Source organism: Lepus europaeus, chromosome X, assembly GCF_033115175.1.
Source record: "Lepus europaeus isolate LE1 chromosome X, mLepTim1.pri, whole genome shotgun sequence".
NCBI classification, from domain to species: Eukaryota; Metazoa; Chordata; class Mammalia; order Lagomorpha; family Leporidae; genus Lepus; species Lepus europaeus.
The window spans coordinates 62,374,874-62,388,643 of record NC_084850.1 but is presented as its reverse complement, the minus strand read 5'-3'; the positions used below and the strand labels follow the sequence as shown (position 1 = coordinate 62,388,643).

Sequence of the window (13,770 nt, the reverse complement as noted above, 5' to 3'; positions counted from 1 at the left end):
ACCCTCCAATGGCCGGCGCACCGCACTGATCCGATGGCAGGAGCCAGGTGCTTCTCCTGGTCTCCCATGGGGTGCAGGGCCCAAGGACTTGGGCCATCCTCCACTGCACTCCCTGGCCACAGCAGAGAGCTGGCCTGGAAGAGGGGCAACCGGGACTAGAATCCAGTGCCCCGACCGGGACTAGAACCCAGTGTGCCGGCGCCGCAGGCGGAGGATTAGCCTAGTGAGCCGCGGCGCCGGCCATCTGTGTCTTTTTTTAAGAAAAAGATTTATTTATTTATTTTTAATGCACAAGTGAGCAAGCAGGAGAGAGAATGTCTTTTTCCAAGTGGCCACACTGCTGGGGCTGGGCCAGGTGAAGCCAGGAGCCTGGAACTCCATCCAGGTCTCCCATGTGAGTGGCAGGGCCCCAAGTACTTGGACCATCATCTGCTGCATTGCCTTCTCAGGCGTATTAGCAGGTAGCAGAATGAAAAGTGGAGCAGCTGGGACTTGAACCAGCGCTCCCATGTGGGAATGCTGACATTGCAAGCAGTTGCCTAACCTGCTGTGCCACGATGTCAGCCTCATTACCTATGGTTCTTCAGGTGATTCTAATGTTAACCTCAGATTCTGAAGCACTGCCTTAGCAGAATTAAGAACAATAGTGAAGCAGGAAATATTTTCACTTTTTTTTCCCTCAGTAGGTGTCTTCAATATGTTTTTCTGTAGGTAGTTTGGAACAGAGCTCTGCCTTTCTCCCCATCCTTACTGATGTTCTGCTGCTAAGACAGATAGTCCTACATTGTCTTATTTATAAATGGTAGTCAGTATTGATATGGAGTAGACATAGAAGGCAGGTTAATGGGGACTCATGGCTAGTACTGAAGTAAATTTTAGCAAGGAAAGTGAATATTATAGGAATACCAAGTTTTCACATACTATATTGCTAGAATTTGTGCAGACAATTACACTTTGAGAAGAAAAACCTTTATGGCATGCCTTATGGTTGCAGAAGAATGTTTTCCCTATATATGACTTTGTTCCCCATTCTTTAAGACTCAATACAGAATTTATTTACAAAGCAATAGCAAAATTCATAAGAGTTCTTGCTCCCTAATTTTTAGAACTTCTTTATGGAGACTCTTTATGTTATATCAAATTGTTCTGAGAAATGGGATTTGCATTCTGTAAAACAAAACAAATTAGGATTTGTAGCTTGGAGATTGCCAAGGTTATTATGCTTTTACTAAGTCAGTAAAGTTAACTTTTTTGAAAACTTTGGTCCAAAATGCATTTCCTAAGGATTATGAAGTATCTCATTTCTAATACAAACATTTCAAAGTGCTGACTAAATATCTTTCTATGTATGTGTAAATGTGTGAATAATTGTCACTCCTTTCTCCTAGAAGATGGGCTTCATGGGATTGTAAGCTGCACAGCTTGTGGACAACAGGTCAATCATTTTCAGAAAGATTCCATTTATAGACACCCTTCACTGCAAGTCCTTATTTGTAAGGTATGTAATGATTTGTTGATAAAGTCTCTGCCGTTTGAGGGCTTACATTGTAATGAGGGGGCGTAAAGAACTCAGATCCTGTAGCTTTCTGTTGTAAGGGATAATAAGCTGATATCTGAAAGATGAATAAAAATTAGCCTGTTGAAGTGGAATTAGTTCAGCATGTTCTAGTCAGAGGCAACATGGTATTCAAAGACTGCTAAGTGAGGGAGAACCAGCTGTGTTTGAAAACCTACAGACTGTGTTTGCTTGCATTTGTGTTTTATAGCTTTCCCTGCTTCTCCAAATCTAAGCTCTCCACAGGTAGCATGGTTTTGACATAACTTGGAAGACAGTAGAATTAAAAATGTTTTGCGTGTGATGATTATAGTTTCAATAGTCTGTATATACTTTTCAACTAGTAATACCTTGAAGTTACATAGTATTAAGGTTGTGTGTCATAATACTGTTACATTTATTCCTATATTTTTAAATTAAAAAAACCCTGCTTTTGAAATGCAGGGCAGGTCCTGTTTTCCCTGGAGTTCTTGCTTCTAGGTCTTTCTTGCATCAGTTTTGATATTTATATATTTGAAAGGCACAGCAACACAAAGAGAAAGAGAGATCATCCATTCTCTGGTTCACTCCCAAAATGGCCACAGTAGCCAGATTTGGGGTAGACCAAACCCAGGAGGTTTCCTACATGTGTGGCTGGGGCCCAACCACTTGGGCCATTGTCCCGTGCCTTCCAAGGTATGTTAGCAGGAAGCTGGATTGGAAGCAGAGCAGCAAGGGACTCAAACGGGCTCTCCCCTTTGGGGTGCAGGCATCACAGGTGGTGACTTAACCTCTATGCCATGATGCTGCCCCCTTTCATAAACTTTTATATAAGGCATAAGGGCACTTGATGTGAAAATCTGTTTCAAATGTTTAATTTCTTAATGTGTTCCTGCCTGGATACTGTTATTGGATATTTAAATGTTTTGATTTGCTCCTTTATAAAACACTCGTATGGGTGCACACACACACACACACATACACATATACATAAACTTTTACATTTTTGATGACTTTAAATAAATAACATTTTTGTCTTTTATGAATGTTAAGAATTTTGAGTAAAGTTTCCCCTTCCTCTTTTAATAGAATTGCTTTAAGTATTACATGAGTGATGATATTAGCCGTGACTCAGATGGAATGGATGAACAATGTAGGTAGGTATATATTCAATACTGTCTTCGTCTGGGCAGAAATATTACCAGGCCTTTTTATTACATTCATCTTTTGTAGTGTTGTCATAGATGTCTTTAATGGAAGGTTGTCCTTTTCCAAAAAACCTTAGGTTTATGCCTAGTTTTCTTATAAAAAGCAGTTAACCTAAAATACTACTAAAGTTGCTGGCAGGAAAATGTAAATTGCTTTAATAATGAAAAAATCAAAATGAATTTCATTGGGAATTATATTTCAATTATTTACTATTTCAACTATTTTAATAATATTTTAAAACCTTTCAGATGGTGTGCAGAAGGTGGAAACTTGATTTGTTGTGACTTTTGCCATAATGCCTTTTGCAAGAAATGTATTCTGCGCAACCTTGGTCGAAAAGAGCTCTCTACAATAATGGATGAAAACAACCAGTGGTATTGCTACATTTGTCACCCAGAGCCTTTGTTGGACTTGGTCACTGCATGTAACAGTGTTTTTGAGAATTTAGAACAGTTACTGCAACAAAATAAGAAGAAGATAAAAGTTGATAATGAAAAGAGTAATAAAGTATATGACCATACATCTAGATTTTCTCCAAAGAAAAATAGTGCAAATTGTAATGGAGAAGAAAAGAAATTAGATGACTCATGTTCTGGTTCTGTAACCTATTCTTATTCGGCACTAACTGTGCCCAAAGAGTTGATTAAGAAAACAAAAAAGCTAATTGAGACCACAGCCAACATGAACTCTAGTTATGTTAAATTTTTGAAGCAAGCAACAGATAATTTGGAAGTCAATGCTGCTACAAAGTTACGGCAACTTAAGGCTTTTAAATCTGTGTTGGCTGATATCAAGAAGGCTCATCTTGCATTAGAAGAAGAGTTGAATTCAGAGATTCAAGCTTTGGACAGTATCAACAGAGAGAAACATACCAAAGAGCACAAGGTCATAGATACTAAGTCTGAAACAAAAGTACGGAAAGGAGACAAGCCCTGTTCTTTGGAAAGGAAAGACATTTCCAAATCAGACACTAAACTGTCAAGAAAACACTTAGATAGTGAACACATGGATCACAGTGTTCCAACAGAGGAACAAAGAGCAAACAAAAGCATTAGTGGTGAACATAAGAAGTCTGATAGAAAAGAAGAACCTCAATATGAACCCGCTAACACTGCTGAAGACTTAGATATGGATATTGTGTCTGTTCCTTCTTCAGTTCCAGAAGACATTTTTGAGAATCTTGAGAATGCTATGGAAGTTCATTGTACAGTTGATTATCAAGGAGATGGCAACAGTGGAACTGAGCAAGAACTGGAGCGTTCGCCTGTAAAATTGAATATCCCTTCAAAAGACAACAGAAGAGGTATTAAATCAAAAACTACAGCTAAAGTAACGAAAGAATTGTATGTGAAACTGACACCTGTTTCCCTTTCTAATTCCCCAGTTAAAGGTGCTGATTATCACGACGTTCCACATGACAAAGATGATTATAAAAGTTCTAGTCTGAATCCCAAGTCAGAGAAACGTGGACCTGGACAGGAAAGCAGTGATAATGAGCCTTTGCTTGAAAATGAGATTTCATTACCTTTAGAAGATTCTGATCTTCGAAGATCCCCACGTGTGAAGACTACACCTTTGAGGCGACAGACAGAAACCAACCCTGCAACATCTAATTCAGATGAAGAAAGTCATGAAACAGTTAAGGAGAAGCAAAAATTATTAGTTCCAATGAGAAAAAAGGATAAGAGAAATTCTTCTGACAGTGCTGTGGATAATCCAAAACCTACTAAATTGCCTAAATCTAAGCAGTCAGAGTTGGTAGATCCAAATTCAGATTCTGATGAAATGCTAACAGTCCTCAAAGAAGTAAGCAGGATGAGTCACAGTTCTTCTTCAGATACTGATATTAATGAAGTACATACAAATCACAAGACTCAAAGGGGGAAAGATGATAAAGGAAAAAGGAAACGAAAAAGTTCTACTTCTGGCTCAGATTTTGATATTAAAAAAGGCAAATCAACTAAAAATACTATGATTTCTAAAAAGAAACGACAAAACCTGTCTGAATCTTCTAATTATGACTCGGAATTAGAAAAAGAGATAAAGAGTATGAGTAAAATTGGGGCTGCTAAAACAACCAAAAAAAGAGTTCCAAATAAAAGAGATGATTCTTCTGAAGATGAAAAACACAACAAAAAAGGAATAGATAATCAAGGGCAGAAAGAAGGATCATCTGATGATGTTGAAAGGAAACAACAAAAAGAGAATTTCTCTTCAGCAGAAGGTATAGTTAATAATGACAAGACCCTCATAGAATTAAGAGACCGTGTCTCTAAAAATCAGCAGCCAAATGTTTCCTCTGATGGTGCTGATAAGCCTTCTTCTGGGAAAGAGGAGAGTTTAAATTCTCTAGAAGACAAAAAGGTTGCTGAAGCTAAAGAAAAGAGCAAACGTCTGAAAACCAAAATTTGTAAGAAAGTACAGGGCGGCATATCTGATGTTGCTGAGAAATTCCCAAAGAAAGAGCAAAGTGACGAATCCTCTGAAGATGATAAAAAGCAGAGTAAAAGAGGGAGTGAAGAAAAAGAAAAGAAAACTACAGACTTCAAGAAAAAAGAAATTAAGATGGAGCAACAAGATGAATCATCATCTGATGGGATGGAGAAATCACCTGACGGAGAAGAAATTCATTTTTCAAAGGGCATAAAGCAAAATAAAAATAACACAACTGATGGGGAAAAGAAAAGTAAAAAAATAAAAGATAAAACTTCTAAAAAGAAAGAAGAATTACTTGATAATGCTGAGAAGTTACCAGGGAAAGGGGATAGTTATGACTCTTTAGAAGAGAAAAAGAATAGGAATGGAGCATCTGGTAGAGCGAAGAAGAGGTCCAGCTTGTCTGAAAAGAGTTTACGGAAGAGACAAGATTGTTCATCATCTGATACTGAGAAATATTCTGTGAAAGAAGATGGTTGTGATTCTCCTGATAAGAGACTGAGAAAAATAGAACTGAGGGAAAGAAGAAACTTAAATTCAAAGAGAAACACCAAGGAAATACAAATTGGCTCATCATCTTCTGATGCTGAAGAGAGTTCTGAAGATAATAAAAAGCAGAAGAAACAAAGAACATCAGCTAAAACTAAGGCAAGCAATATCAAGGATAAAAAGAGAAACTCCCTAAGAACAAGCACTAAAAGGAAGCAAGCGGACATTACTTCCTCATCTTCTTCTGATATAGGTGATGATGATCAGAATTCTGTAGGCGAAGGGAGCAGTGATGAGCAGAAAATTAAGCCCGTGACTGAAAATTTAGTGGTATCTTCACATACTGGATTTTGCCAATCATCAGGTATGCAGAAATAAATTAAAAATCATAGTTTGTTTTCCACTCTTGCAAAACTGCTAATATGCCCTGAAGCCAAATTTAGAACTATCATGTAGGGATTTACTGTAAAACCTTTCTCTATTTTTTATCTCATCATTGGATGGTATTTCAAATATTGTTTGTTTTCTGTATCAAGAATTCCCATATTTGTTGGATAAATAGCAACATTTTTTAAAATCAGTGTTTAATGCAGTTTTTGGAGTAATGAGCAGTAGCTTATGAAGGAAAGTCAGTCAGACTGCTGCCAGTTGGTCAGTAGATATTCATGTAAAGGAGATAACTGTTTGATACTGGTATGAACTGCTTTGTCATGCATATTACTATTTATTTATTTGAGAAGCAGAGAGAGAAAGAGCTCCCATCTACTGGTACACTCCTGAAATGCCCACAAAAGTTGGGGCTGGGCTGGCCTCAAGCTGGGAGCTTTGAACTCAGTAGTCCACATGGGTTGCAGGAACCCAAACAGTTGAGATATCACTGCTTTTTTCCTGGATCTGCATTAACGGGGAGGTGGAGCCAATTGGGGGCGGTGCTGTGGCGAAGCAGGTAAGCCACTGCCTGTGGTGCCGGCATCCCATGTGGCCACCGGTTCAGGTCTAGACCACTCCACTTCTGATCTGGTTCTTAACTGTAGCCTGAGGAAGCAGTGGAAGATTGCCCAAGTCCTTGGGCCCCTGCACCCATGTGGGCAGCTGGAAGGAAGCTCCTGGCTCCTGGCTTCAGATCATTCAAGCTCATGCCATTGTGGCCATTTGGGGAGTGAACCAGTGGATAGATGGATGGAGGATCTTTCTCTCTCCACCCTCTGTCTGTAACTCTACCTTAAAAAAAAAAAAAAAGAGCTGGAGCCAACTGTTCAACCCAGGTACTCTGATGGGAAAGCCAGGCATCTTAACTTCCAGGCTCGATGCCTGCCCTGATACAGCTTTTTACATTACCACAGATAACTTCTTATCCCATTTAATCATCTGAAATAATACAATTTTTTTCTTTGTCGAAACCCTTTGATGATGTTCATTACATAATTTCTAATGACACAAACAGATACTTTGCTTTTAAACAATATCAAAATAAAGGAAGAAAGAAAATTTACCAAGTGAGTGGATTATACCACCCTTATATAAATAGATTACCAGGAACATTTGGGCTTGGATCAACTGGTCAATGATTCCAAGAAAGATAATTTTTAAATGTTTTAATCATTATTGCAGTTCTTTAAAATCATTTGAATAAATAAATTTGCAATGGTTAACTTGTACATTTTTTTAAGTAAGTAGTCATTTAACTAGACACTTGGAATTTAAAAATTTTTGTAAAGTAAATTTGACATAAAGCTGTTTCCAACATAGGTAGAATTTTAAAAATGTTCAGCCTTTATGTTTCCTAGTTGGGTTTTAATGTGTTTAACTTGTTTTTTAATACAACTATATATTTTTTAATGGCACACTTGTATAGTTACTTGCTTTGAAAGCCAAGTGTGATATGCATTATGCATGATGTCTACTTCCGTTTGTTGCTCTGCTACATAGATATGTAGATGGAGTGTTGCCTCCATGGTTGTTGTATTTTTTTTTTAACAAATTGTATGCATGGATATGCTACTCTTCTTCATGGTAGTGGAGTTTTGTTTTTTTAAGGATTTATTTATTTATTTGGAGGCAGAGTTAAAGACAGAGGTCTTCCATATGCTGGTTCAACTCCCCAAATGGCTGCAACAGCAGGAGCTGGGCTGATCTGAAGCCAGGAGCTTCTTCTGGGTCTCTCATGCAGTGCAGGATCCCAAACACTTGGGCCATCTTCTACTGCTTTCCCAGGCCATAGCAGAGAGCTGGATGGGAAGAGGAGCAGCCAGGACTCAACTGGTGCTTTTATGGGATTCTGGCACCACAGGCAGAGGCTAGCATGCCACAGTGCTGGCCCTGGTTGTTGTACTTAAAAGTCCTCAGTCTCTTGCCTGAAGTTCTTACAGCTTTTATGTTTAAAAATTTACAACTTTTTTGGTTTTTCAAAAGATAATATAGACCAGTTATTTTATATATTTTATATAAGCCTCGGTAGGATCTGATGCAACCCTAAATAATCAAACACAGTATTCTTGCAGTATAATTTTTGAATATTCAAATTTAGAGGGATCAACAGTTCAGATTTTGCTGCCAAATGAACTTTGACAGCACCTTAAAAATTTTTTGAGAGCATTTTGCATTTCAGAATTGTATATATGGATTTTGGTTTGTATTAAAAATGCAAAATATAATAGTCACTTTGTTATCAAATGAATATTTTAGTTATCAGGTTAATTGGAGAAAACCTTATTAATGATTAATGTAAGAATAATTGTGATTAATTATGTTAAGTATTCTCAATACCAAATTGTATGCTTCTTAATTTATCTTTACTTTTGGAAAATTGATTTCAAATTTTTCACTGCATTTCTCAAAGTCTCACTTGATTTGACACATAAGAAGCTTTCTGTTATTCACAAGGACTTGGGCCATCCTCTGCAAGGCATAGTGACAAATAAAGAGACAAAGATGTGTTCAGTTTGCTGGTTGACTTGCCAAATGCCTGCAGTAACTGAAGCCATCATCTGTTGCCTCCCAGATGCATTAGCAGGAAGCTGGATTGGAAGTGCAGAGTAGCTCAGATTTGAACCAGGCACTCTTTTTTTTTTTTTAAAGCTTTTATTTACTTATTTGAGAGAGTTACAGACAGTGAGAGGGAAAAACAGAGAACGAGGTCTTCCTTCCATTGGTTCACTCCTCAAATAGCTGCAATGGCTGGAGCTGCAATGATCCGAAGCCAGGAGTTTATTCCGTGTTTCCCATGCGGGTGCAGGGGCCCAAGCATTTGGGCCATCTACTGCTTTCCCAGGCCACAGCAGAGAGCTGGATCGGAAGAGGAGCAACCGGGACTAGAACTGGCACCCATATAGGATGCCAGTGCCACAGGCGGAGGATTAAACTGTGCCGTGGCGCTGGCCCCACCCGGTACTCTTAATACAGGATGCAGGAATAATCTCAAGCAGTGGTTTAACTTGCTGTGCCACAACACCTGCTACTCCATTTTGGTTTTTTAAACTTTGAAGGTTCAGGAGTCTGATTGGGATGTAAACATTTTGTCTAGGTTGCATGTAGAGAAGCCTTGAAGGTCCATCATTTCAACAGATCCCTGTCCTTCAGTTGGTTTTGTGGAACAAACCTTGTTGTTTGGGATATTTTTACTCAATACTTTAGACTAAGCTGATTATTTTAGACGGGGTGTGGGGGGAGATAAATTTGCTGGAGAATTTAACACATCCAAACCCAGGCTTTGAAATTACTTGAGCAGAACAGAATATGAAGGGCCTTGGCTGTGAGCTAAGGATAAATTAACCTTCCTTGAGAATTTTCTTGGTGGCCAGACAATGTAGTGGATTAAGCCACTTCTTGAGACACCCACATCCCAAATACTCACATTGTATTGGAGTGCTGATTCAAGTCCCAGCTCTTCTGCTTCATATCTAGATGGAGCTCCTGGTTCCTTTGGCCTTGCCTATCCCCAGCTGTTAAGGATATTTGGAGAGTGAACTAGTGGATGGAAGATCTCTTCCTGTGTTTGTCTCTCATCGTTTCTGTCACTCTGCCTTTGAAACAAATAAATCTTTTTAAAAAATTTATATGTGTGCTCTATAAGCATGCCAAATTAATGTTTCCTCTAGTATGTTCAACCTAATTTAGTCAAGAATATTACTAATCTTTTTTTAAAGATTTATTTGAAAGCAGAATTACAGAGAGGCAGAGAGAGAGAGAGAGGGAGAGGGAGGGGGGAGAGATAGAGATAGAGATATCTTCCATCTGCTGGTTCACTCCCCAAATGGCCGCATTGACTGGAGCTAGGCTGATCCAAAGCCAGGAGCCAGGAGCTTCTTCTGAGTCAGCCCCAGAAGGACTTGGGCCATCTTCCGCTGGTTTCCCAGGCCATAGCAGAGAGCTGGATGGGAAGTTTAGCAACTGGTGCCTGTGTGGGTTGCCTGTACTGCAAGCAGTGGCTTTACCTGCTGTGCTACAATGCCTGCCCCTTTTACTAGATCTTAAATGCTCCCCTTTCCAGTGAGTTTCACAGATACTAATTTATTAAGGAGTGTTTCAGCAGTCTGTGATAGGTACATTTTCCTGGAAATTTGAGTTTGGGAGTGACATGACCAAGAATATGATCCTAAGAGATTTCAGTTTACTGCAAGGCACAGAGATATTTTGTATTACTTACTGAGATATTATGTGATTTACTTTTGTCTTTCTATATTTATATTTCTAGGTTGAATCTATGTTCTTTGTAGATTTTTTTCTCTATTTCTCCTCAACATTTTATTATGAAAAAACTTTATACAGAAACATTTCTACCAATAACATTGTATTGTCTTTGCTTGATCACTTATCTTTTCCATGTCCTTCCTTTTGTCCATCCATGTATCTAATTTTTTTTTGCTTTTTAACTTTTTATTTTGAAATAATTATAGATCCCCACAGGGAATTTGCAAAACATAAATAAATAAATACAGGGTGGTATGCTTCACTCAGTTTCCCCCAGTGGTAATGGTTTGTATAATTATGATTAATGTCAAAACTCGGAAACTGAAGATATTTTCATATTTCACCAGTTTTACACATTAATTTGTTTACATGTGTATAAATAAGTATAGTTCATTACAATCCTATTACTTCTGTAATCTTTATATAACTGCCACCACCACAACTAAGATATTAAACTGTGTGTATCATTAACTTCCTTGTGCCACCTGTTTTTTTATTTGAAGATTTATTTATTTGAAAGAGTTATACAAAGGAGAGGCAGAGAGAGAGAGAGAGAGAGAGAGAGAGAGAGAGAGAGAGGTCTTCCATCCAATGGTTCACTGACCAATTGGCTGCAGTGGCCAAAACTGTGCTGATCCGAAGCCAGGAGCCAGGAGCTTCTTCTGGGTCTCCCACGTGGGTGCAGGAGCCCAAGCACTTGGGCCATCCTCTGCTGTTTTCCCAAGCCACAGCAGAGAGCTGGATCGGAAGTGGATCAGCTGGGTCTCGAACCAGCACCCATATGGGATGCTAGCGCTTCATGCCAGGGCATTAACCCGCTGAGCCACAACGCTGGCCTGCCACTTCGTTTTTTAAAAAAAGATTTATTTATTTGAAATGCAGTTACAGAGAGAGGAGGAGATGAGGAGGAGGAGAGATCCTTCATCTGCTGGTTTACTTCCCAAGTGGCTGTAATTGCGAGTTCTGGGCCAGGTTAAAGCTATGAACCTGGAATTCCTTTCTGGGTTTCTCATTTGGGTGGTCATGCCTGCTGCTCTCTCAAGTGTGCCAGCAGGTCACTGGATTGAAAGTGAAGCAGCTGCACTCACATGGGATGCTGTGATGGTTTAACCTGATGTATCACAGTGATGGCCCCAGTGCTACATCTTTATAGACTCACCCTCCTTATCGCTACTCCTAATCCCTGTGAACTAGTGATCTGTTCTTCACAGTTATGATTTTATATTTTATTTTGAAATGGAGTTATAAAGTACATAACCTTTTGAAATTGGCTTTTTTGGACTCAGTGTAAACCCTTGAAATGTTTGCTGCATTTTGAAGTAATTGAGGAACTTTATAACATACTACTGTGTAAATACTTCATGCATAGTGTTAATTGGAGTTCAATATGTGTTTTTTTGACATGTGAATTTTACATACAATGAAATGAACCCATATCAGTCTCTTTAGTATAGAAATATTGTTCATAAGGAAATATGTTTTACTGTATTTGAGTTTATCTCTGGGTAATTAATAGCAACTTTGCTTTTCTCTGTTGATATATGATAAACTAGATACTTCAAACTTAAAAATGGACGAGTATAAAGTATATGTAGGCAAGAAACTTATGTGATGGGAATTGTTTATAGAGTTGATACTGGAAAGAGTGGTCCTTAAACTTTTTTTCGGGGCTGGGAATTTGGCACAGTGGTTAAGCTGCCAGTGTGAATTCCTGTTTCTCATATCAGAGTGTCTAGATTTGATTACCAGTTCTGACTTCTTACTCCAGCTTCCTGCTAATGCATATACTGGGAGGCAGCAGTCAGTGATGTATTTGGGTTACTGAGACTTAGATTGAGTTCTGGACTCCCAGCCGCAGCCTGGTCTAGCTCTGGCTATTATATTTGGGAAAATGGATGCAAACTCTGTGTTTCAGCCAAATAAATAAATAAATTTACTCTTTTTCAAAAATTAAAAAGATAAAACTCATTTTCTGTGAAGGAGCATTGAAATATGTAAGATTGAATTATTTGTAATTTACTGCTGGTACTTCATGAATTCCCTGTTTTATATAAAAATTCTGTTTACTTGTGTTTTGGGTTTCAGAGTAGAGTTTAGAACCCCCTGGTTTGCTTTAACATTTTTAGCTTTCAGTTTTATTTTAGATAGATTTATGTATAATGTAAAGCTAATTTTAAGTATATTTTTTCCCCTCTAAGGAGATGAAGCTCTATCTAAATCAGTGCCTGTCACAGTGGATGATGATGACGATGACAATGATCCTGAGAATAGGTATGATTCCATCTGTAAGGACTTTAAAAAGATTATAACACACCCTAGGCGTGGGCGCAAACAGCAGCAACGGAACAGCAAGCAGGTTGTAAAAACCAGGAGTGCCTGCCTTAGAAAGACTCGGTCACAGTCTTCCTGCAAGTTTGAAAGAAAGGCCAGAAAATGTGCCAAAACTCAGAAACCTTAAAGTAAATATCCGTATTAACACACCTAGCATAGGGTGTGTTATAAATACAGAACTGTCAATTTTGTATTTTTATATAAACTGTGATAATTTTCTGAGTCTTTTAATTTTGGCAGATTATCTTATTGGTGAAACTGAATCATATCTCAATAAATGGACATCTCCTCTATACTTGATTATTGTTTTTAATTGCCATTCATATATGGTTCTCCCATTTATTAAGACCCATTGAAAATTTAAAAAAAATTACTCAGGTATTTAAGATTATGAAATCACTTTGAAAATAAGCATCAATTTATATGATGTCTAGATTGATTTACATTGTAATAATTTTTGAATAAAGTAAAAGTAGACAGTATGATAGCATTAACTTTAATGAAGACTCAAGCAGTAGATTTCAATGTAAACAGTATAGCTTATATAGATTGACTTAAGAAATGGCAGGGAGAGTGAAAAATAAACAGATACACCCCTGTCATAACCATGATGTTCATATGTATTTTTAAAGAATTCTTGTGCTGTGGTATACCCTGCACTTACAGGAATTGCGGAATAATGGGGATAAGAATATTTGACTTTTAGTGTTTTTAACAACTATGTGACTTTTTGCTGAAGTTTTCTATCTCAAAAAGACTGAATGCATTTTTATGATTAATTCTCATGAAAAATATACAATAGGTTTGACATGATTTTATTAGAGCATTATATTCATTAAGAAAATATGCGAATATACATGTAACTTTTATAATTTTGTGAGAAAATGAATAAATGGTGTGGGATCAGCTGTTACTCTAGCTGTTTTAAATCTTGCTCATGCTGATAGATTTCTGTTTCAAACATCAGCATTCTGCTAATAAAGAGCATTTTTATTGAAGTCAATAAAATTTTATTTAACGCTTTTGAACAGAGCTTATTCATGGACATAAAGACTCAGATTTTACTTAAACTACTTGCTGTT

General features: G+C 37.8%; 1 protein-coding gene across 9 annotated transcripts in view; it reads left to right on the top strand.

The window, feature by feature from the left end:
• ATRX (ATRX chromatin remodeler) overlaps positions 1 to 13,770 on the top strand; it is a 202,620-nt gene that overhangs the window by 49,109 nt on the left and 139,741 nt on the right. For 6 of the 9 annotated variants that reach the window (XM_062184325.1, XM_062184324.1, XM_062184321.1 and 3 more), the window contains 4 exons: positions 1,389 to 1,498; positions 2,624 to 2,691; positions 2,992 to 6,032; positions 12,556 to 12,628. In XM_062184325.1, coding sequence (XP_062040309.1) covers positions 1,389 to 1,498; positions 2,624 to 2,691; positions 2,992 to 6,032; positions 12,556 to 12,628 — 3,292 coding nt within the window. The remainder of the gene's footprint in view (positions 1 to 1,388; positions 1,499 to 2,623; positions 2,692 to 2,991; positions 6,033 to 12,555; positions 12,629 to 13,770) is intronic. The other 3 variants (XM_062184328.1, XM_062184322.1, XM_062184323.1) reach the window with 2 other exon arrangements.